General features: G+C 45.2%; 1 protein-coding gene across 1 annotated transcript in view; it reads left to right on the forward strand.

Annotated features, from left to right (window-relative positions):
* INSR (insulin receptor) overlaps window positions 1–25260 on the forward strand; it is a 56409-nt gene that overhangs the window by 2300 nt on the left and 28849 nt on the right. Inside the window, exon 2 of the mRNA XM_085040661.1 lies at window positions 5851–6402. Within this exon, the coding sequence (XP_084896787.1) occupies window positions 5851–6402 (552 nt within the window). The remainder of the gene's footprint in view (window positions 1–5850; window positions 6403–25260) is intronic.

The raw sequence follows: 25260 nt of genomic DNA on the forward strand, positions 1-25260 counted from the left end.
TTGGAGATCTGTGCCCCGTGTTCACACAGACAGGCCCCGAGGTAACGCTGCTCCCCAGTGACAATATTCCCACCATCCGTGGTTTTCCTTGTGCCCTGGAAATTTCTCTTCCCTTTGGCGCCTTTAGGCAGCGTTGGGGAAGAGTTGGGGGGAAGCAGCAGGTAGAGGGAGGTGGTTCAGGACACCAGTGGGGTGGATGGTAAAGTTCACATTTACATCCAGATGATGAGTTTTTCCTCCTCAATCCACCCCATTTTCCTAAATATTTTAGGAATACTTCATGGGAGAGCACTCTTTCTCCCTTACACGTGACTGAAGGTAGTTGGTGAGTTCAGAAATTACTGACAGGAGTAGAAGCAAGAGTTAAGGAAAGAAAGCCTGACCTGTGCATGAAATTAAGATCCATATATCTTGTTTTGGGAAGAAAGTTTTGTGTATTTTTTTTATCACTGTGTAAACATAATGCAACGTCTTGAAATAAATCTCACACATGACTCACGCCTGTCAGTTCATTAGCTCTGGTATTTGGGGTGGGATTTACCTCACCTAGTTTTAGGCATCTGCTAATGGAGCAGCTTACTTTGGGCTCCTTTTGTGGTTAATAGAAAACTGATCAATGCAGTCGTGGGAGTTTGGAGTACTCTTCCTCCCCCTCTGAGCTCTTCCCCTAAATTTGGGAGCTGCACATGTGGTCCATTGCCTGCTGCTGATGTGGGAGTTGGGAATCTGGTAGAGATCTCTACCTAAATTGTCCTGCGGCACAAATTGCACTGTGTATTGCTGTAGTAACACACTTACAAAATAGGTTACTTCTTAGTTATTGTATCTAGCTGATACAGATACTTTTGGACTCGTAAACTCATTAAGAACTTCCCTTGCCCCACCTCAAACGTGTTACTTTTTGATGTTGAGAGCCTCAGTCTAGAATGACATTTTGCTCTCAGGAGTATAAAGAAGGAAAAGTGAGTGCAGGAGGGCAGGGCTGTACCAAACCTAGCCTCAGTGTGTCCTGTCTCTGTTTTGGGCAGAGGCAGCACAGTGGCTCTCCCTGAACTATGTAAAACCCCAGAGCTTTCTGGAGGTCAGTTTTGGGGTGCCTGTCTTGTGGATTATAAATGATGTTGATACGGGCAACGTGCAGAACCTGTTCGTGCTGCCTTTGGCACAGGGAGGATCTCAGGTGTGTCAGCCCAGCTCTGCCGTTACCCTGAGTGATCCTGCTGCTCCTGGGATGCTCTCACCCCTCTGCTGGTGGGCTTTGAATGGAAACAGGGCATGGGAACAGGATGAGTCGAGTTTGCTGTTTAGGTTTTGGATGAAATGAGGGGAGCATAAAGACAGCCCAAGGCGGGCTTTAAAGGGCAGACTGTGAGGGGTTTCAGCAGCACCAGCTTGAGCAGTGAAAGACAACAGGCAGCTGATGTTCCCTGAGAGGCTGGGGGTTTAGAGGGGCTCACTTCAGAGCCCACATCCAGTTTGCTCAGACCGAGGTACCTGAGGTGCAGAACTGAAGCTTAAAAGTCCATATTTCACAATTAGATGGGTTTTATGTTCATAAACAATTGGTACAGTAGGCTAGAAGCTTTCTTACAGTCCTCCCCACTAACCTGTCACCAGGATGTTTTCCTCTCTCAGCAGTTATTCCAAGAAACTCCCAAAAGTCCTTTTCCCAGTTTCCTAAAGCCACTTCTAAAAATCAGCCTTATGTAGAATTGCAAAGCTTTTGGCCCAACCAAAGCGAGTGTGATTTTTCTGCAATAGTTTGTTTATTCAGTAGGCAGCAAACACTATAAAAAAAAGCAGAATTAACTAATAGTTACCTCAAATGGTTTGTGATCCTTCTGTGCCATATTACACTGGTCTTGATTGTTAAAGGCCAGAGCTCTGAAGCAGTGAATCATTAAGGTTTGGTATCCACATGATTTACTATAAACAAGGTTTAAGTTCCAGTTATTCCCCTGGTTAGACTCTATATTGAAAACTTAACCTCTGACATCAGCTCTGGTTTCTTCATTCAGGACCTGAAGGTTGTTACCAAACCAGTTTGTCCAAGAGGATTTGGCATCTTGGGATTTGTTTGTTTGTTTGTTTTTTAAAAAGCGTGGCTTCAGCTTGGTTTTCTGGGGGGGCTGATGGAACATGTCTAGAATGATTTAGTAGTTTTTTGAGTGAGTAGCTTGGTAGCAGGGATGGAGCAGTGCTTCCTCTGGCAGCTCAGCACTGTGCTGCTGCTTCTGCTGAAATTTAGGAATTTATGTGTAGTGGAGGTTTTGCCAATAGTTTGCACAGGAGCAGCTTTGGGCCTACTACTGGAGAATCAATTTGTGATTTTTTTATTTCCCTGAAAGCTGATTTATGTGTTTTTTGAAACCAGGTTGTCTGTGTTATAATTGATGGCTCAACTTTGCTCTCCTTCTTCTGGGATCAAACCTGCCTTGCCTTCCTACTGAATGGTTGATTAATTCCCCTGTCCCTGCAGAAGAAATACTATTGAGAGAAGCTGTGGAAAAACACTTATTACTTTGCTTAAAACTGCTTCTTGTTGTCTTGGTAACAATAAATTTATGGGGTGACTTAAGCTGCTACTGCATGAACAGGAGATATAAACTGCTGAAAATTCAAAGGCATGAAAAGATGGAGAAATCTCCAGCTAAAAAGCATATTTTGTTTCAGATGTTCTTAATTCCTTATTATTCTTTTTTATCCTTGAGGTGTTAAAAAGGAGTTCAGATACCATTTGTCACTTAAAAACTAAATTGAAGTAGAACCTGAAAAATAATTAAGTGGGATTTTTCTCTAAATGTGGGGAAAAGTAGCTGATGGACCATGGATGTTGTACTTCCAGCTCTGGTAGATTTATATTTTTAACTCTTCAAAAGCTTCACTCATCTCTTTTTAGATTCACCTTCAGCTAACCTTTGTTCCTTAACACATCTTTTCAAAATATTTGAAGTTGTTAGCCTTTGGTCACCTTTTCTGTGGTGTCCTGTGGGGAATCTGTGTCAGGATGGGGAGAACTGGGAGCGAGGAAGGTTTGTACCCTGTGGGGGTGTTTAGATTTCTGCATTTTTTGGAGAGAATGGAAGATCTTTGAGCAGCTTTTGGGCTTTTTGGACCAGGGGCAGCACTGTTCATATTAATGGTGATCTCCAGAAGCCTGAAAGTTTCAGGAGCAGAGTAATTTCATTGGTTTTGAGTGGTGAAAGAAAGGGGTGAGAGCTGTGAACTGCAGGGCTGCAGAGATCAGGAGTGCCAGGACACAGGGAATGGCTTCCCACTGCCAGAGGGCAGGGCTAGATGGGATATTGGGAAGGAATTCCTCCCTGTGAGGGTGCTGAGGCCCTGGCACAGGTTGCCCAGAGCAGCTGTGGCTGCCCCTGGATCCCTGGCAGTGTCCCAGGCCAGGTTAGACAGGGCTTGGAGCAACCTGGGATAGTGGAAGGTGTCCCTGCCCATGACTGGGGTGGGATGAGATGGTCCCCAAGGGCCCTTTCCTACCCAAACCTTTCTGGGATTCCATGATTATCCTTTGTGAAACTTTTCTGGCTGTGTAGCCCTTCCTCTGCCAGGCAGGACCATGAATTCCCTGTTTGCTGAGCACCCAGTCTCAGATACAGCAAGGGCCCAACCAGGATTGCTCCTCCAGACCAAGTTCCTTAGCTCTGTTCCTGGAGAAAAAGGAGATTTCCACAGCCTGAAGTGCAGCCACTGCACTCCTGCCTGTACCAAAGTGCAGATCTTTTCACCTCTGCTCAAGGTCCTCTTTCCAGGGAGCTGAGCAGGGCAGTGTGGGTGAAGGGCTTGTCTGGGGGCCAGCTCTGTCCAGCCCCTGGTGACTCACCTAATTTACCCAAAATGACGAAAGACAGAGGCAATTGTGCTCAGTGTATTCATGCATCTCGTGGCCTTCAGCCACAGCAATAGCCTGGAGCTCTCACTCTCAAAAGTAATTCATGGTCTGTATTTTTTGACCTTTCCTTTTCCTTAAGGTCAGCTATACATTCCAGCAGGCACTGCCTGATCCTGTAGTACAGCAGCTGCTGGTGGGTATCACCCCAGAATTGCCTGTGTGCCCCAAAATAATGAGAACCAATAATAAATAAGAACCAAGATGCTGGATTCTGAATTTAGCAGGTAATTTCAGCTGCGCTGGTGACTTGTGCGTTGAATTCAATCTTTCGCTTTCTTCTGTTCCCTTCTGTTACTTCTCCTTTCGTGAAGAAACCACTGTCCCGACCTGCCACACACTTGCTTCCTTGGAAACACCAATTTTATTTATTGCAAGTAAATATTCAGGGTATTTAAGCTGAATCTGTTGCTCTCCCAGTTCCTTTAGCCCAGGCTGGGCTGTGCAGCAGCACAGTTTGGGGCAGAGAGGTTGCTGCTGTCTGGTCATCGTGTTCCCTTTCCCTCTTTTTCCAAGTACATCCTTAATCCTTGAGGCACCATGTGCATTGGCTTTTTCCTTCCAGAAAGCAATTTATGAAACTACTTGGATATAGTGCCAAAAAATCCCATTGGGCAATAGCATTGCTTCAAATCCCATATTAGTATTGCCAATTTGTTTTTTTTTTTGGTTGCAGTCAGTGGAGCAAATTTTTGAATAATCATTAAGATATTTGCATAGAATTTGGTTTTAACCCCTACAGCAGTGGTCTGTGTTAAACCACGAGGAGTCAGACAGTCCTAACTATGAAATATTTATGTCCACATCAGTTTTGTAAGGCTGGGTTAAGGCTGGGTTGTTGCTGGGTGATCCCTTGGAGCTGTGATGTGGTGGTTTTATAGTTGGTGAACTTTACATATAGTGACAAAAAGAGGAAAGATCCTGTGTGTTTAGTTCTTAAGTGGAGAGGGAAGACACTGGCTCAGCTGCAGACAAAAGAAAGTATCCTTTGGGTGCATGCAGTCTTCAAAAAAGAAAAATTCATAAAGAATCCACCTGGATTTGAACATTAAGGTCTGGTGGATGTTTCTGTGAAGTTGGTTTCAAAAGGATTGTCACAGGAAGTTTTGTTGTGCTGTGCAGGCGTGGGGCTCCAGATTTTCTTCTTGATTTCTTACCTGTGCTTAGAGTTAAAAACATATTTCCCTATTCAAACATTTTCCTTTTGCTGGTTCCTGGATTCCTATTATTCAGTTTGCCTTCTAATTCACGCTTCGTGTATTTGTTCACTTTGCCAGTTCTTTGGTTACTGGGTTCTCCTAAGTAAACTGCCCAGATAGTCAAGACAGGGAGATTTGCACCCTTGAGAAAATAATAACAAAAAAAGCCCCAACACCTCATCTGAAAAGAATGCTCAGGGCAGAAATTACTAATGTAGTAAATTACTCCTGTCAGCAGAGTCTGGGCAGGAGCGTGGGCTGTGCTCCTGTGCATTTCCAGGTTTTTCTGCTCTCTTCCCAAGCACTACCATCTCTAGCCATTATTCTTTTCCTGTCTTCCCCTCCCTGCAACCATTCTAAATGACTCCCTCTAATCCCCTGGCATTAATTGCACAACCTGAGATGGTAGGTGTGTTGCTGGCAGCTGCCTAAAGAAAACAGCACAGACATCTCTTCCCTTTGTGAGTGCCAAGTGATGGCCCAGGACTGGTGTTCCCACTGCAGTCGTGATAGAGGCAGCAGGCAGGGACTCAAGATGGCAGAATAAATGATGAAATCCTCTTGTTTTGTAACCATATAGCAGGGAATGTTCCCCACAGTGTATTTCTTAACACTTGAAGCCTGCTTTGCTGAGAGGGCCACGTGTCCTGAGCGGAGCTCGGCGCGGTGAGACAAAACCGCGCGTTTAGAAAACGACAACAGTTAACCTTTTGTTAAATAAATAAATTGTTCTTTGCCTTCCAGTTTGCAGGAGCATGGACATCCGCAACAACCTGACCCGGCTGAACATGCTGGAGAACTGCACCGTGATCGAGGGCCACTTGCAGATCTTGCTGATGTTCAAAACCAAGCCCGAGGATTTCCGCGAGCTCAGCTTCCCTAAGCTGACCATGATCACAGACTACCTGCTGCTTTTCCGTGTCTACGGCCTGGAGAGCTTGAAGGGGCTCTTCCCCAACCTCACTGTGATCCGAGGGACTCACCTGTTCTTCAACTACGCCCTGGTGATCTTTGAGATGGTTCACCTGAAGGAGATTGGCCTCTACAACCTGATGAACATCACCCGGGGCGCCGTGCGCATTGAGAAGAACAACGAGCTCTGTTACCTCTCCACCATCGACTGGTCCAGGATTTTGGATTCTGTAGAAGACAATTACATCGTGGCCAACAAGGATGACAAAGAAGAGTGTGGGGATGTGTGCCCAGGCACTGTGAAAGGGAAGAGCAACTGTCCCCCCACGGTGATCAATGGGATTTTCATCGAGCGCTGCTGGACACATGATCGCTGCCAGAGAGGTGAGTGCAGAGTCAGGGGTCTCAGCTGGGGCTTTGCTGCAAAGTTTTAACCTGTCAGAACCTGTGAGGCCCTGGCACAGGCTGCCCAGAGCAGCTGTGGCTGCCCCTGGATCCCTGGAAGTGTCCAAGGCTTGGAGCAGCCTGGGATAGTAGAATGGATAGCACTGGATGGGCTTTAAGGTCCTTCCAACCCAAACCATTCTGAGATTCTTGGAGGGCTGATAGGTACCTATTATTGCTGCCTGTAAGCACAGATTCCTAAAAGCAGGGCTCAAAACTGACATTAGAAGGTGAAGAGAAAACCTTTGGGATGGGGCTGTGTGAGCAGTTCTTTCTGTGTGTTTAAGGTATCCAGAAATGTGTGTTTGGCTTCTCTGGAGAGTCAGGAGCTGCCCAGAGCTCACCATTTTAATGGACTGTGAGTGTCTTGTGCAACAGTTGGTGCTCTGAGTATCTTTGTTGGGGTGTGGGTAGGGGATAAAAGTCCAGATTGACTGAAAGGGTGCAGCAGGTGGAAACAAACAGTGGGGAAAAGTCTCTATAGAATAAACCCCATTCTGGAAAGGTGCAATTCCATCTTTACCAAAACCTTCCTGCGACACTAAAGGTGTAAGAAATGTGGACGAGTGAGCAGCATTTGCACAGAGAAGAAGCTGGAAGCCAAGTCAGACCTGAATTGGAAGGGAGAAGGAGGAGAGAGGAGCTGGATGGGGTAGAGGGTGAAATAACAGGGCTTGGAGCCCAGGGTTTTGGTTCAGGGGAGAAGCTGTGTTCAAAAAACTCACTGCTGTTGCCACCCCAGCCCTCAAATGTATTAGAGCTGCTTTTAATTTCATACAGATTTGTTTTTTCCAAACTTGGAACTGACCTTAAGTTTAGCTTTAATTACATATTTGCCTTGATTTATGTTAAATCTGACTTGACGCGGAGCAAAGTGAATTGAGGTGAGAGTGACACATTTAGGGTTGTCTGCCTTTCTGGAGGTCGTGCATCCAAATAACCCAGTGTGTCCTGAGACGAAATTAGGAAACTTGTGGGCTGGAGAGAAATTCTTGCCAAGCTTTAAAGGGCAGCCCTGAGTGCTAAGTGCCAAATTTGAGGAGGAATTCCTACCAGTATGCACAAACTAATGCAATTAATGTGGTTTCCCCTCTGCTACTCCTCACCCCAAAATCGTCCAGCTTCCTTTTAAAGAAAGTGGTTATTTTTTGTGGCCAGAATAACAGGGTATGAGCAAGAAGATGCAAGTGTGTACGTGTGTTCCTTTTTTAAAATGAAAAATAAGATTATAAAGCATTTTATTTATAAACTTTCGGCTGCGCAGTTACATCAGCACTGAAACCTGGTTTCTTATGCATTTCAAGTGTTGTGTTTTCTGCTGTTTCAGAAGGTTAAAGGTCTGACTGGCACTTTTTCAGTGCCTGGACCATAATGCCCCTCATTCCTGTGAATTTTCTGGCTCTGTGCTACAGCAGACTGGCATGGATGGTTTCTCTCCTTTAAACAACTGCCTGTTTCTATGAAACCTGGGGGAATGTAATCCTTTAATGGTAATATTTTACAATTGGGACAGAAATCTCAGCTCCTGAGCCTCTGGTGCAAGAGATTGTTGGAGGACACCTGTCCAGTACCTGCCTCAGCTCAGTCTCCATGTCTGTTTGAATCAAAAGTTGAGATTTCAATCAGAAATTGGTGTCAAAAGTCACTATACACAGACGCTCCCACCTGGTTTTCCGTGTCCCTTGCAGCAGGAGCTGCAGGAAAGCAGTGCTCCTGCATATTTGGGCAGTGAGCAATGCACTTCCCAAACCTCTTAACCAGCCGAGCTTATCTTCGCCGTGAGCGCTCGGATTTGGACTTTTTTTGGTCACTGCTGTTTTGCACGAGCTGGGATCTGTGTGATCCCCTTGTGACACCTGCCCCTGTGCTTCTGCCGTTGTTTTGACAGCCTGAGAGGTCTTTGAGGCTTTTTTGTGTGTTTGTGAGTAGCCTTTAGACTCTGAGCACACGCCGATGGTGGAGATTAAGTGACATTTATTTAGCGAACCTGCCGGTGGAATCGCTGCCTCCTCTGTTCTCTTGCCAGCCCTAATGTATCCTTAGCATGTGTAATTGTTTTGTCAAGATTATTAAAAGCTTGTGTGAATTGTATTTTGGCTTTCCTTAGCCTGAAGAGCCTCGCAGCAGCTCCCAGTACTCAGGGTATTAATGTCATGAAATCTTTCCCTCTGCATTTCTGCAGCTTATCTGGGAATCTTCAGCAGCTAATGCAGTGCTGGAGTCTCCTGGCTCTCTGGTTTTATGTGTATTCTCCATTATTTTTTCTCTTTATCTTCTAGCCAGAATGAAATGTAGCAATCTCAGTATCATTTTCACAGGGAAGTTTGGTTTTGTGTGGAGTTCTTACCCAGGTTATTTGTACCCCTGGTTTCTTTCATGAAACTCAGTGTAGAATCTCCTGTTTCTCTTTTTTTCTTTTTTGCATCTCTGGATGGGAAGTTGTTGCTGTCTAAACTAGGAGATCAGTGCTGCCTTGGGACTGGAAAAAACCCTTAAAGGATATGTAAATATTGATTGTTTTGATTTTATAGAGTGGGTGTCAATTGACAGAGACAAGTCCCAAGCTGACCGGCTTTTCCAGCCTGCTAAGCTTGGAGTCTGGCTGGAAAATATTAGGAGATGGGCAAGAAATTTGGGGAGAACACATGTGGGAAGGCTGGAAGATGTCACAGAAAATTAACAAATGAACTCCCTGGCAGGAGGGTGCAGCCGGGGGGAGTTTGGTCTCCTCTCCCTGGGGCCAAGGGACAGGGTGAGAGGAAATGGCTTCAAGTCACTCCAGGAGAGGTTTAGATTGGAGACTGGGGAAAGCTTCTTCATGGAAAGGGTTGTAAAGCATTGGAATGTGCTGCCCAGGGAGGTTTGGAGTCACCATCCCTGGAGGTGCTCAGAAGCAGTGTGGATGTGGCACTTGGGGACAGGGTTAGTGACGAACACAGTGGCACTGCTGGTTGATGGTTGGACTTGATGATCCTAAAGGTCTTTTCCAGCTTTAAGGACTCTGTGATTCTCTCAAATGTCTTGTGTGTGTGGGAAGTGGCAAAGTCGGGGTTGCAGTGTCCCCCATCCCTTCCACCCCATTCCCTCCACACCTCCAATCCTCCTGCACCTTTGATATTCCTTTATTTAATCAGTGCAAATATCCCAGTTGACTCCAAAACTAACTTTTCGGTTATAGCATGGAATTATCTCCAAGGCACACATCCAAGCCTCTGAATCATCCCTGGAGCTACAATTCCAGCCTGGATTTTTTTTTTTTTCTTTTTTTCAGTTGTTGATAACATGTTCAGGACAACAAAGTAAAGAATCCTCTTACAGATGTTGGAGCAAAGTTGGGGGATGAAACCAGTGGGGAGGAACTGAAATAATTTCTGGGCAGCTGCACCCTTGGAAAAACCAGTTGCAGTATTGAGAATTCTCTGTCTGAGTGCAGGGATGTGTAGGTGGAAGCACCAGGGATTGGGATCTGTCAGGATTTGCTTCCTCAGAGTTCTCTTTTTTTTTTCCTAAATCACTCACGTTGGTGTGAAAACCAAGGCGGTTCAGTTAAGGCCAACTCATGTTATATTTTGGGTAGGCAGGGAGGGAAATGTGTAGTCTGTTTGGAATTTGGGTCTAGCCTGATGCTGTTTATGGCAGCCAAGTGCTGTTCCTGTTCTGGGGGTTTTGTACCTCTTCACTGACATTTTTAACAGGGTTTTTTTTCACATACACAGTTATTTTTTTATTGCCATCCAAACGTACTTCTTGGTCCTGCACTGCAGAGAGCATCTTTGCTGAAGAATGCAGACAACAAAAATGCTGGAAATGCCACGTCCTAGACCTTGGTCTGGATCTGCCAAACATGATTTTCATATTTCGCATTTTTTCCACGTTGGGTTTTTTTTTCTATATGTCTGTCACTCCTCTTGCGGAAGGAACAATTCCCTGTGAAATAGGATTTCCTGCCAATTCTCCCTGCAGTCAGGCTGCTCTGTCCATACAGAACTTGGAGCAGTCTGATGGGTTTGACAGTCTAATTATAAAGCTTTTTATTGCATGTCAGGTCATGTGGAAGTGGAATAAGGCAATAGGAAGGAAAAGTGGAATGGCCAAATAAATGTTACCAGCAAAATTATCTGCAATATCAGAGTCCCTTGGTGAGCATGGCAGGGCCACATTCCTGGAATATAAGGAGGGATATCTGAAATACTTTTTACAAGGCCAGATAGTGATAGGGAAAGAGGGAATGGTTTTAAACTAAAAGAGGAAATATTTAGGCCAGATGTTATGGAGAAGAAATTCTCTGCTCAGAGCGTGGTCAGGCCCTGGCACAGAGTGCTCAGAGCAGCTGTGGCTGCCCCTGGATCCCTGGCAGTGTCCAAGGCTAGGCTGGACAGGGCTTGGAGCAGCCTGGGACAGTGGAAGGTGTCCCTGCCATGGGAGGGGTGGCACTGGATGGGATTTAAAGTCTCTTCCAATCTAAACCATCCTGGCATCCATTTTATAATTCTGTGAACTATAGGCATCATTCCTTAGAAGATAAGATGAAATTCACATTCTCCTCTTCATCTTGAATGAAACCTTTGTAGGAATCTCTTACCTGTTTAATCCTGGGACTTCTTGTGACCAGGAAATTTGAGTTATTAAGAGCCATTTCAGGTCTGTCAGTAGACTCCTTTTTCCCATCTATTATCTTGTTTTGTGTGACAAAAACAAAAGATGTTTTTCAATTAGTGCCATTTAGAATTTGTGGCAAAATAGTAACTTTGTGGAAAGCAGATGAAACAATTTGTGTCCATTGAAGAGGACATAAAGCAGCAGATGGAAAGGATGACAATCTGGAATAACTGACATGCAAAGAGCTGCTAAAGAAAGGTTCTCTGTGAAAATAATAATGTTTTTCCATCATTTTGGGTGTGATTTCTGCGGTTGTTCTGTCCAGAGCCAGGAGCTGCTCTTGATGATCCTTGTGGGTCCCTTCCAAATCAGGATATTCTGTGAGGGTTTTTTTATTATTATTATTATGTTGGGAAACAGGTCTAGAAACAAAGGGATACAACAGGATCTGTCTTTCATTTCCCTGTGATTTATCTGGGGAATATTCTGGGACAGATAAGGGACAGGTAAGGAACTGAGGAGTCGCTTTGTTCCCAAGTCCAAGCAGCAGAACAAAGCCCTGAGAAAAACATTGCTCAGCCTGAAATGTCTTTCAACTGCTCTGAAACAGCACCGAGTGCTCTCAGAGAGAGCAGTGCCAGCAGAAATCCTGCGACTCTGAACATCTTCAAGGCAGGTTTGAATAACAAAGTTCAGAGGTGTGTGTGGGAAACGCTTTGCGATGTTTACTTAGGTAGAAATATTACTTAGCAACAGCTTCCTGTAATTTTTTTATGTGCTGGGAATTTCTGTAACCACGAGCTCGGTTTTATTACCTTTGTATGGGAAAGGGGTCTTGAAGTGCTGAGCAGCCAACCTCAAGGGCGAGATATTTTTAAAGCTTCAAACACAAAGGAAATTTTTCCAGTTGCCACTACATGAAGTGGAAGTGCTCCTTTTATTTGGAGATCTGATAAGGGCTGCCTTTTTTTCTTTTCCCTTGCTCTGACAAATGCCAGATGGAAGCTGACACCGGATAATCTCACTGGGTGTCTGTGCTGACCCTGCCAAGCTACAGCTTTATTGAGGGCCCAGAGCTGGGGCTGTGGTGACATTTTGCCAACGCTGAGACATCCTAAACTAATTCACTTGAGCTTATTAAGAGCAGTTAAGAGATTTATGGTGCTTGGGGCTGTGATACAGCCCAGAATTGGGGGAGAACGGGTGGAAACAATCCCTCCATACAAGTGATTGTTTAAGGATATTCTCCTTTGGAAGCACCAAACAAAACTGGGGAAGAAGCATCTGGAGCAGCTTTTCTGCACTGAGCAGGGGTGATGCAACACTGCGGAGTTTCAGCTGAGAAATCCACACATGTGCAGCTCACCTGATGTTTCTTCAGGTTGTTCACTGCTCCAACTTTACCTCTATTTAGGACTGGGGAGTGAAGATTTTCTTCTCCTGCCCCAATTCCCAACCAGAACTTGGGACAAAAGCAACTGTCTGACTCATTTCATCCTCAGAAATGTAAATACACAGTAAATCCAGAGAATTCTTCCCCATAGTCAAGAGATCTGAACTCCTGTATGAAAGTTTTTTCAAGGCAAAGGTTTTCTGGGAAGTTAAATGGGAGAATGGGGTATTTTGCTGCTGATATAGTGAAAATTGGAAAAGTTTCTGGTGTGCAAGGAGGAAGTCAGAGAATGTAAAAAAAATAAGAATAATAATAGATAGTGACAGAGTTAACTGTGTTGGTGCTGCATGAATGGGAGAGCAGGAAATGGCTCACCTGGTGTGATGTGTTTGTTCAGGGAGGAGGAGATATGTTTCATTCAGAGAAAATCCTGCTGGATGTTCAGGGTGCTTTGATGCCGTAAGAAAGGAGAAGAAATTAGCCAGCTTGTATATCCTGTATGTTTTCCTCCCTTTACACCTCCTTCATGAAGGCAGGACAGTGAAATTCTGCATTTGAAATCTTTTAATTAATTGTAAAAGTATTCTAAAGCAAGTGCAGTTCTGATGGCCCTTCCCAGATTTAGGCAAAATGAGCAGAATAAATGTAAGCTGTGTGATGAGAAAACAGCCTTTGATTTTAGAGGGAAGGGACTGGAAATCTTTGTTGTTAAGGCTGTGAAGGGATTGTGAACTGTTGGGTCTGTACAAAGAAGTGCATTCAGAGTGTGTGAGTAGACCAACCGAAATATGTCACTTGGCAAAGCTCTCCGAAACATCTTTCCCTATCAGGAATTGGATTTGACAGGGATTGCCTCTGTAAATAATTGCTGGGCTTTAAAAATATCCCAACAAAATACAAAAAAACCCCAAAACAAAACACAAAAAAGGTCAAACCCCCCCAGGTGTGACCAGCACAAAAATTGTTCCTAACTGAAAGGTTGAGGATTTCAGGACCTTTTGATTAATTACAGAGCTGGGGAATAACCAGCCGTGTCCTGGAGGAAGCAACACTCACCCTCCTCTCAGCTTGTAACAATAGCTGGGTACAAGTTCAATGATTAGGCTTCCCAATTATATCCTATAATTGTCTGTAAATTCCCACTGAGGGATGTGAATGAACTTGCTGGGATGTTTATGCTGCTTCATTAAGGCTGTTGGTGAGGTGGGAAAGAAAAAACGTTGGGTCAGGGGAGGTTGTGAGGGTCCTGGCTGGGATTGCCTGCTTGGGACAAGCCTGCAGTTATTCCAGTTACTGCTTTGATCCCAGGTTTTTATCTGGCATTGCATAAGTGGTCAGGGAGAGACTGGATCACAGCCATTGCCCTCGTCTTTATCTCAGTTTTTTAGGTGAGGGTACTGGGGGGCACAGGGCTGACGTCGTGAGCCTGGCTTTTCTTTTGGCTTGTGACACTTAAAACAAACAGAGAATTAACTTTGGCTCCGTGCAGTGCTTCAGTGTTGGCTGAGTGCTTTAATGGTTTCATGTGAAGAGTCTGGATTCCTTGTGAATCTGGGTTTAAACTGATAAAACAGGGCAGGACACTCAGCACCTGTTCTTGTCCAGAAAAATTTATAATTGGAATTGGGTGCTCTGTACTTAACAAGAAGCTTCTGTACCCTCAGCAGGAATTCCTTAATTTGAGATTGTGCTTATTTCTCTGCCTCCTGGACACCTTGAGGGGGTGAAGGCTCTGAGGAAGAAGATGTTTTGAAGGAAATCCCACCAAAGAGTTGACAATATATTAAGTCCAATTAGAACACCATTCAGCAGAATGTTGGGATTCATTCTCTTCAACATGTTTTTAAAGAACACAGTGTGTGCATGGTTTTGGTGCACTCCAGAAAAAGAAATGTGATTTTAATCTTGTGTATCACATTAGAGGTATCCTTTTCCAAGAATGCCAAGAATTGCTGCTCCACTGGAATTATAACTTGGGCAGTTTGAGCTTTTGCAAAGCTCAGCTCCCTCACTGGAGCACTGGTAGGTGCTGGACAGGGGAACTGCCAGGAACTGTGATTCTTCTGAGGAATTATGCCTTGTTCACAGGCATAGAGTGGCAGGTATTTAGCAGGATTGGTCTGATGAAGAGTGTATTACTGGCAAGGTCTTTTTAGTCTGTTTTCAGTGCAATTTGGAGGCTTCTGGAGCTGCACATGTCATACTCTGGTCACTCAGGACTCACACAGAATCACTGCTGATGTGTGGCCACACTGCAATTACAGGGATCTGACGTGATGAGCTGAGCCTGAGCCCAGATTGCAGCACAAGAATGATGGTTTTTAAGTCAGAGTTAAGGCAACTTAGGGAGCAGGATTGTCAGAGATCACAGAAAACACCTGTGAGCTGAGCAGCAATGTCTGCAGCTCTGCCTTTCTGCTCCCTCGTGCTCCTCTCAGTTCTCTTTGCTCTGACCCCTGGGCATGATTCCTCATTTAGTGGTTTTTAAAGTGGGAATTGTCTGAGGCAGGGAGAGAGTGGGTTGGTCCCAGTGTGTCCATCAAAACAAAGCCTGCTGGACTGTAGGGTGTGAGGAAGGGAAGGTTCATAGGGCAAGGGAGCAGGCAGGGTTTGGAGTTGTGCAGCCATAATTTCCAACTCAATTTGTGATGTTTTTCTCTGGTTTTGAAGCTGTGGGAGTTCAGTTATGCTGAGAGCACACAGCATTGTTGCAGTGCAAGGCTCTAACTCTGTGGGCAGAGGTCCCAGGGAAGGCTTGGGCTCTCCACAGTATTCCAGAGGTGCTGGAGCAGATGCTCCTTCCCCAGAGGAAGGAATTGGGTGCTGGGATGTGACATCCTCACATGGCACCTTGGTGACACAAAATGGGGCTGTCTGTTGTCTGTTTGCTGGTTGGTTTTCCTCCATGGATGGGAAGAGCTGACCCTGGGTGTTCCAGGGATGGATTATTTGGTGTCTGTGGCAGAGCTGCTGAACTTGGCAGTGTAGCTTCCAATGATATGAGACTTCCTCAGCTTCTGAGTTGTTTGTTGTGAAATATCTGCAGTGACTGAGAGTTCACTCAGCAACCTGCAGCAAAAAAGGCAAGTTCCAGCTATTGTACTCACCTGGGCACTGGGAAATCCCTCACAGAGGCTTCCAGACAAACTTTGTTGTATCAGCAGCACTTTATGATTGATAAAGTACATAAAGAATGTTTGCATTCAAAGGTGGGCTTGAGTAGAAAATCTCAGGAAATTATGAAAATTATGCAGGAAGTCTTATCCCTGTGTGTTGGTTTCCTGGGAATAAGGCATGTGCAATTCCACAGACATCCCAGGATAACAAAGCGTTTTCCTGTTACCATTTTCAACTTCATTAAGCACATCCATGTTGCGTTACAGCACTGCAAGGATTTTAATACTTCATGAGCAATGAAAGGATTCATTAAAATTTGAGTATCAGACAAATGTTCTTCTTGTCTTTCCTGCAAAGACAATCCAATTATATTCTCTGGGTAGTGAAAACATAGAGCAGTGACTTAATGAAATGAGCAGGATTGGGTTTTTCTGGTCTTCGGTCTTTTCTGAATGTCATCTTTCTGGAGTCTGGCTGATCACTCTGATGTGTTTACACAGCTTCAGTTTGGGATGAAGGAGTCCAAGAGCTCCCTTTAAGTACCCCTCAAAAGCTCCCAAAAGCCAGAGAGGAAATGGAGCTCCTCAGTGTGATGTCTGACTGTCTGAAAGTCTCGCCCAGTGCAGCCTTAACAGGGCTTAGAGGAATAAGGCTTTTGTTTTAAAATAGTACTTGAAGTGAAGCCTTTAAAGCTCAATAAACTATTTCTCTGTTCATTCAATTCCCTGGATTGTAGGCTCCAGGAATCTGCCTGATACTGTTTCTGGCAGAGGGGAGCATGGCACACAGGACAATCTTACCTGGAGATGTCAGGAAAAAACAATTTATGTGGAAGCTGGTGCTTTATCTGAAACAACTTCTCACCTCATCAGCATGTCCACAATTATTAGATTAGCACAAGAAATGCCATGTGTAGATTTTCCTTAGGCTTCTCTTCCACACTCCAATACCCTTATCTCCAGAGCTGCTTAAATAATTTGTGTAGCGTTTGGCTCCTCTCTCAGCGCTGGGATATCGAGTTTCTAGTCCACAAAACCAGTCCATTCGAGCTAGGTCTCTGCATCAAGCGTCGGTTTTTGTTCTGGGAAATATGTAATGTTCTCCTGTGAGCGTGTACAGTGTGTGAATTCGGTGGGTGTGATAAGAAAAACGTCCCCGTGTTTTGCATGGCTCCGGCGGCGACAGGAGGAGCAGCCGCGTGACGCTCCTCGCTCCTCAGCACCGGGGGAGAGCCTGTTGTTTTTCCACATGCTCTAATCTGTGATAACAAAAAGGAACTTCAGATTGTGTTTTTCAAACACCCACGCCGTGGGTCTCTCAGATTTGCCAGTGACTCTTTCTGCTGTGAGAACTCATCCGTCCACCCAGAGCCTGATTTGGAGTGGCTCAGGTTCAAACAGGCGCCTTGTTTTGGTGCTGGAGGAGGCTGAGCACTGCTCAGCAATCAGCTGAAACCAAGTGTTTTGCTTTGCTCTGGGTGTTCTGCAGAGGGTTAGTGCTGGATGTGGACTTGGGTGCCACCAACGTCTTCCTGGCACTGCCAGGTTTTGGGCCCCTCTTTGTGACTTCCATAAACTTCAGCTGGCCAATGCAGGAAGTGCCACGGGGCAGAATTTAACTTTAGGGTGGGTTTAGACAAACAACCATCACAAATGTCTTAGGTGGAGTATTTGAGGTGGCCTGGGACAGGTGGATGGACTGGGTAGCATCTCCAAAGCTCCTTGGGCTCCCTTCCATTGGCAGATTGGTTCCAGTGCTGGCAGCTCCAAGCTGAGACTTGAAACCTCTGGAGCTGGATGAAGAAAAAGACTCTTTGTCCCTGGAGAAACTGATAGGGCTTCAGGTTACTTGTAGAGGAAAGTCTAATCTCTTTTTCTAGCTAGGTAATGCTGGTTTGTGTCATTTTTTTCTGCAGAGGGTTGTCTCCATTGTGAGGTGATTTCCACAGTAACTGCCCCATGAGGGATCCGCAGCCTGTGGCATCAATTAGAGCAGCTCTGATTAGTCCTAATTGCTCTGCAGTGGACAGTGCTGATGGCCACTGGTGATTAGACCATATCTGAGTCCCTGCTGATAATGTGAAGGTTTTCAGCACAGTTGCACACACCTGCAGGGCTGGAGGATATCAGCAGATCCTCTTCCTCCCTATGGCCCAGTGCAGCTTCTCCGATGGATAATGGGACTTCTGCTACTCCTGCACTTCCTTGTGACCTCAGTGACAGCCAGTTTTATTTTAACAGCTTGCCATGCTGTGAAATAAAGCAGAATTTTCACAATTCTGACCACTGACAGTTGGAGCCATCAACTGTTGTGGAAGAAGGATTGAGAATCCAGGATCTCCCCTGAGTTCAGTTTGGATGATTCAGTTCCCCTGTCGTTGGCCGTGTTGAGATGGCACAACTAGTTTGGCATTAAATGCCTTCAGATTACAACTTTCTCTTGCATAATTTACAAGGAGAAATAGATTAGTGGCCTCCAAGGGTGGCTTGTGCAATGTAGTTAATTGTTTTTGTACTCGTCTCCAGTCGTTTGCTTTTCCTCAGGGTTGTGTTTGTGTGACTTTTGGTCATTTTTATCATTTCTCATTTGGCATTTGGGTTAGAGCAGCAGAGGGATGTGGCACAGTTACAGAAAACTCTAGGGATCAGTGTGTTTGTAAGGGGAAGCTGTTAAGCCAGTGGATATCTGGATATCTGGGAAGAGCCGAGCTGGATAATTTGTGCAGTGCCACATATTCATATCCAGTGAATTACTTGAAAATGGGCATTGCTGGTATGCCAAGGATGACGAGGGCGAGTAGTAAATAAAAATACATTGCACATTGCTTGGCTCTGCAGGCAAACAGTATCTATTTCAGTCCTGCTAAGGAAATTCTTACGCCTCGAAATAAACTGTGGTGAGCGTGCACAGAGCTTTAGGCAAACAGGGGAGGGTGTGCAAAGCAATGGGCAGGAGCTGAGAGAATTTTGTGTGGGTGCATAAAATCGATGAATTTGATACTGGCAATGAGATACTGCACCCATTTCTCCTTTGCACGGCTCAGGTATCGCTTTGGAAAAAATTATTGTGGGCTCAGGGAAAACTGTGGCACTTGTTGAGTGTGTGAAGATGTAATACAGTGTGGGGCTTGGGATGTATCCATATGGGAAATCAGTAGAGGATGGATGTGTTAGTGCTCAGCTGGGAGGTGAGGCAGGGTGGGGGATCTGGAGTGAGAAAGAGGGATCTGGAGTGAGAAAGAGGGATCTGGAGTGAGAAAGAGGGATCTGGAGTAAGAAAGTGGGATCTGGAGTAAGAAGGGGGATCTGGAGTAAGAAAGGGGGATCTGGGGTAAGAAAGAGGGATCTGCTAATTCCTCTCTCTTTGTTTTCAGTCTCGTCACCCGCAAACACAAATTCGGTTTTAGTATCGATGTTTACAATTCTTGACTGTGCCGTGAAATCTGCCCGGATTAAAATCTTAACCTCTGCCTGACATTTCGGTGTAGATCATTAGTTATCAGCATAATCTCCTTGTGGTTAATCTTATACTTCCTCCCATTCCATTGCCTTCCTCAGTTATGGACAGCTCCCCTTGTGCTGTAAACTGTGCCTCTGTTTTGGTGAAGATTTGTTGTTTTCTGTCTGGATTACGTTTATGTAACGTATCTAAAATTCCATCTTCCCTCATCCCCACGTGTCAGCATAGCTTTCGTTCTTTCATGCCTTGTTTACTACAACATCCTTCCCCGTGGCCTTGAGGAAAGGAATCTTGTCCCTCCCTTATCTCTGCAGAAAGCAGAGGTTGGATGTTTTGCCTCGTGCCTTGATTGTATCGCTCTTCATTTTCAGGACGGGGTTTGTAGGTAAAAGTAATAACTTGTGTTTGGAAAAATCAGATGGACCTTGGTCTTAAATCATCACCAAGTCCTTGTGTGTAGCTCCATTTGTCTCTGTTTCTTATAGCAGCTCCTAGAATCATAGAATCATGGAATATCCTGAGCTGGAAGGGACCTGCAAGGACCATCACTTATTTTTAGGATGTGGCCTGGACCACTTTCCTGTGATTTGGGCATTCTGGGCTAGCAAGGAAGGAGCAGGTTTGGCAGGAGTAGGTTAAAGTGAACAGGGATGTTTACAAGATGCTGTACATTGGAGAGTAATAAATAGTTAAATATTAACATGAAGCTTTCATGAGGCTCCCAGGTGGCATCAACCGTTGAATGATAACACCAAATCCTTGGGTTGTAATAAGGATTGAAATTTAACAAACCATAACAACAAAAAAACAACCTCACTGCTGGGAGTAAAAGTATGATCAAAGCTTTACAGGAAAATACCCCAAATTAATGTTAAAGATTCTTGTCTTGGTCTGAATTACAAATTGTCTCTTCTGCTGTATGGAATGAAGTACAATATCCACAGGTTTTGCCTGAAGATGTGCTGTCAGTTTTGGGGCTGGCATCTTAAAAAAACCCAGCTGCCAAGCAGAGTGGGTGGTTATTTCTGATCCCTTACACTAAGCTCCCATGTAATTTTGAACACAAAGTACAAGGAGCAGGCTTGACCTGCTTGCCAGAGAATGGCACAACAGCACTGTTGTAGACACTGGGTAAAGTATTTACAACTCCTGCTCGCTATCCTGGTGTGCACTTTGTGACACTTGTCCCACCTTTAACAGTTGCTGCTGTGTTTTCAAATCAAACTCCATGTTTTGGCAGTTTGAGCTCGATGGCCAACAGCTTTGTTTGATTTCTGCAAGTTGTTTCTACCTGCATGGGGAATCAGCTCAATTGAAAGGTGCCAGGAGGATGAAAACAGACCTACTTTTGAGTTTTAAGTTCTTTATTAATTCTTGGTTTTTTTTTCAGCATGAGGTGCTTTGCTCTGTAAGTTCAGTTCACGAGGGGCTTGCAGCTGTGGTGAGAACACCACATACCCTGCTTGAAATGCACAAAACGAAAATATTTCTGTGGTCTTTTTTCTGTCTGGTCAATATTAGGGATACTTTAGTGGGAAATATCCAGTTCTCTGTGTAAATAGTTGGGGTGACAGGGGAGAGCAGGAATGAAACCTTCAAGGGAGAGAAACAAAAAGGTCTAAAAAATCCATGAAAATGAAAGCCTGTCCTGAAGGTTCAGTGGAAGAAGATGGGGTCCTTCCACAGGTGAGGTTTGTAGCCCAAGAAGTCTGTCCTTAAAAATAAGAGATGATATTGGGCTGTGGAACTCCCTCCATGGGATGTGAATTTGCACAGGACTTTGTGCCCCTGGGCTCAGGCCCTGCCTTGTGCCTCAGTGTGGAGCTGGAGAAGGAAATGAAACCTCATTTGCAAAGGTTGGCACTTCCTAAGAAGATGATGAACAAATGACCAAAAGCATCATGGATCCATTGAGGTTAATGACTCCTCCAGGCTTCACCATATTGAGATGACTTACATATATTTTATATATTGTATAAGTAAAATGTGTGTATACAGATGTGTGAGCTCCTCTCAGCACGTTTCCCATACTCCTTGGCATAATTCACATAGGAGTAAATATGCATTTCCAGAGCAATGCTCCACCAGCAGGTGTAGTGCAGGAGATAATGAATTACCCCTCAGTTTAAACAGCAGAAGGTTGGCACAGAGGAGGCTGTTTCTAGAGAGATCTCCTGTTATCTGCCCCTGTCCTCTGTAAACAACTGAGCTCAACCTTTCCCGTATCTCCATTCAACAACTTCTTCCACAGCCCCCACTATCACAGCTGGACAAGGTGGCACACAACTCCAAACTCTTTTATCTTGTCTAAAATTCACATTTGCTGATCCTCACAGGTCCAGCATTCCCATGGGCTTCAGCTGTTCCTGGTGGGAAGCAACCAACCTTGGCCCTGGTTTGGAATATCTGAGACATTCTGTGTAGCTCCAATTGAGCACGTAATTTGTGAAAGGGCTGGGAGGAGAAACAGTTTTTTCCTTATCCTTACTGATAGATGAGATAAGAGGTGTAATGTTGTCCTGAGAAATGTCAATGGGAAGAGCTTCCTTGACGTTGTAGCAAGTGTGTTGTTTTTGGAAGTCACTGTCCATGGGAAGGGAGGCACCTGCAGTTAATTTTATCTGTTCCTGTGTAAATACAGACCTCCTAACATTCCCAGCTTGCAGTTCAGAGGGGTCATGGCATTATGTACTGTAATATCTAATTTTATAAATAACACTTTATTTTAGTGCTGATTGTTAAATCTGGGATTTGTTTGGCACTTGCTCCTTCCCAGGCTGGTGCTGAGAGCTGCAGCCCTTTGTTGTGGGTAACAGCACTGGAGTCGATGACTTTGGGAAGGGCTGTTCCTTGGTTGTCTTTGGCGTTGGGGAAAAGGGAGGGATGAGTTTTGTCAGAGCAGCTGAGCTCTGGGAATAAGTGACATCAAATTTGCTTGAGCATCTTGTGATACTTCCTGAATTTTGCTTGACCACTGCATTCAGTGCCGGGCGTTGCTGGCTTTTGGTATCACCATGTTAACTCCTTTTTTTTTTTCTCTTCCAATTTCTCCATTTATTTTGTAGGTTCAGGAAGGGCTGGGGGAGCTGCTGTTGTTTGTCACCAAGGAGAGCAAAAGTCCTTGTGCTTTTTCCAGTCCACTGGAGCTCTCCAGCCCTGTCCCTCCCAGGCACGTTTCTGCCACTGTGGTGCCCTGGAAGCAGCATGTTCAGTGCAGCTCAGAACTGCTCCTGGTGGGGTTTGGGGTTTAGGTTTCTCCCTCTCTGGTCTCTGGGACATGAAGAAATAATTGAAGGAACAAGCCACAGTGCAGTGGGGTTTGCAGCATGCTGGTTTTCTTGCAGCAACCCTCTGTCCACCCACTCTGCTGTGGGTTTTAGATTTATTTTTTACTTTGTCTTCACCTGACAGTTTTGTTTAATTTAATAGCCCTTTTCAGCCTTATGATACATTAATGCACTGGGGATTAGGTGTTGTCTTGACATGTTCAGATCAAATAAATGCTTACAAGAGAATAGATGATAATGAGTGAAAAAAATTAAAAATTGGTTTAGGGATAAAGATTACATTTGTTGGACAAGTTGCACTTAACAACTTACTGAATTAGGGGTCTTCCTGACAGGAAGAGAATGAGTGAAAGAGGAAAAGCGATCAAGTAAAAAATACTGTATGTGTACAACGGGATTTAATACATAATTTGATAAAAAGTAAGATCCATATGGATTTCCGTAATAGCGATGCCACTCAGCACTTGCAGCAGGAAACAAGCCCAGGCTCTGTAGTACTAAATTAAGATCACATGCTTGCAACACACTGAGGAGTTACTGCCAGGGGTGATTAGTCTTTGGGTTTCCTTTTTATTTTTTTTTTCTTTTTTGCCTTTCCTTGTTGGTTTTGTTTTTGTTTAGAACCACAAGAACCCATTGCTGCCGAGGTCATTACCGTGGCTGTACCGTTAGGAAATGAAATTACAGTTCCCCCTGCAGCCGTAACTCAAGCAGGACTCAGCGTGGATAAATTTATGTGTCACATCTCGCAGCCATTTACAGTAAGAGGGGAAAATAAGCCTGTGATCCTGTTTCTGTGGGGCTCTGGCTTTGGGTTCTGTGCGTGTGCCTGGCATCTGACACCAGCCCAGCCCTGGCACCGAGGCAATCTTGTCACAGCCCCAACGAGCCATTTTCAGCTGTGGCAATGGTGGCAGTGCTCCCTGCCACCTTCCCCTCCCACCCACAAATACCCCACACGAATTCTACCGGGCAGGAAAACCCACGGCAGCCCTGAAATTGCATTAGATGGCGTGAAACGGCACCAGGCTGCTGGTGTTTTTGGCCGTGGTGGGAGCTGGCAGGGTTAAGGCTGTTTGCCTTGTGCAGATAGCGGCTGGGTTGGATGCCTCCCCTGCGCAGGCAGCAAATGCATTGGCTGAGGTTGAGGGCGGTTCTCCTGCCGCAGTTGTTTTGTGTCCTGGACTCCCTTGGATCTGGAGCCTCCTAATTGCCTTGTCTGTAATCAAAACAAAGTTGGTGCAATCCGGGGAGAGGAGCTGATGGGACGAGGGGGGTTTGCCACCAGCTCGGCCCAGGCTGCCTCCACTGACCCCACACACACAGGACTTGCTGCTGCACTCTAAAAAAATCCCATTTATTCACAACAAATCAGTCCTAAAACCATGTGGTGCCTGGACAGCACGTGTGCAACATCTCCATGTTCATATGTGTGGTTTAAAACTTATCCCTAATGGATAAATAACCCCCTAACCATGTTCCTCTTCCAAACCACCACCCATCTTCTTTGGGTTCCTACCCAAACCACCACCAACTCAGCTCACCCAGGATGTTGCTATTTAAACCCACCCAGTGGCAGAGCACCCCAAAGGAACAGGAAAACTTTCCCTGAGTGATCATTTTCCCCCCTCTTTTTTGGACAATTCACCGTTTTATTAACAGAAAACAAAAAAGACCCAACAAAAAAAATTTGAACAGCTTAATGCTCAATTGACTTGCCTGTTAAATATGAATCTCCTGGCTACCTGTGCTGGCTCGGGAATGTGTTTACAGTATCAGTGTGTTTTGTTTCCACCTGGAGCACGGGGAAGTGGTGAAACACAGCAGCAATCCACCGAGGTGGAAATTCCTTTGCGCTGACTCTGCGGCCGCCTGTCCCCCCCAGCTGGGCCTCAGCAGCACCAAGAAATGTCCCTTTGAATCCCTAATCAGAAAGCTTTGGGAAAGGCATTGTTCCCTCCGTCTTGGGAGCCACGCTAGCAGCGAGTTAAATATTTATTCACCCCTGGAACAACAGGTTTGAACCTCTCGTGGTGCTGCGTTTCTTCTCGGTTTTGTTAATGCTGGGCTTTTTGTCAGCTTTGGGATTTTGAGCTCAATTCCTACAGATGTGCTGAGGAGGTGTGGTGGCTGTGCTGGGCAGTTTTGTCCCGCTGCTGCTGCGGGAGCCATGGCCTTGTTGCCTTTGTAAAATTCTTACTTTTGTTACTTTGGCTAATTAGAGAAGCATTCTGGGAAGGATCCTGTTAAACTAGAGGTGAAAAACAAGTTACATAGTTGCAAAACAATTATTAGAAGCACTAAGTGCTCACACCATGGGGCTCATAGTTGGTTACACCTGATGCTGTTCCTATGGTGGTCTATGGTAGTTAAGCACATTTGTTGCGCCTCACAAGTATGTAAACTCATAACAAACTAACAGTTTAAGAACCCTAGAAATTTACAACAAAGTATCTTCACCATATCATGGTGGAGATCATGCATTTAACGCTGCAAATAGCCCTGCAGCAGCTTTGTGGTGCAGCATGGTGGCTTCTGCCCCACCTTGAATTTGCTGTCCCTTTGTCCCTCGCTGGTGTTTGTGGAGTTCCCTATGGGCTTTCTGTGAGGAATGGACAGAGTTCATTTTTTCCCTGTGCTGAGAGCAGAGCCCTGCATTGTCCAAAATTTTCCCAGAGCCTTAACCAGAGGCTGGAGGGTGTGGGTGTCATGTCTGAGCCTCCCTGAGCCTCCCCATGAGTTCCAGACTGTGCCACACTCCCAAAAGTGCCACCCCAGAGTCACAGAATGTCCTGAGTTGGGAGGAACCCACCAGATCATCAAGAACCACCCCAACAATCCCACCCTGTGCATCCCTGAGAGCTTTCTCCCAATACTCCTGAAGCTCTGGCAGCCTTGGGGCAGGGACCATTCCCTAGGGAGCCAATTTTTTAATGCAAAAAG

This window comes from Lichenostomus cassidix, chromosome 28 (genome assembly GCF_008360975.1).
Source record: "Lichenostomus cassidix isolate B80296 chromosome 28, HeHo_3.0, whole genome shotgun sequence".
Taxonomy (NCBI): Eukaryota; Metazoa; Chordata; class Aves; order Passeriformes; family Meliphagidae; genus Lichenostomus; species Lichenostomus cassidix.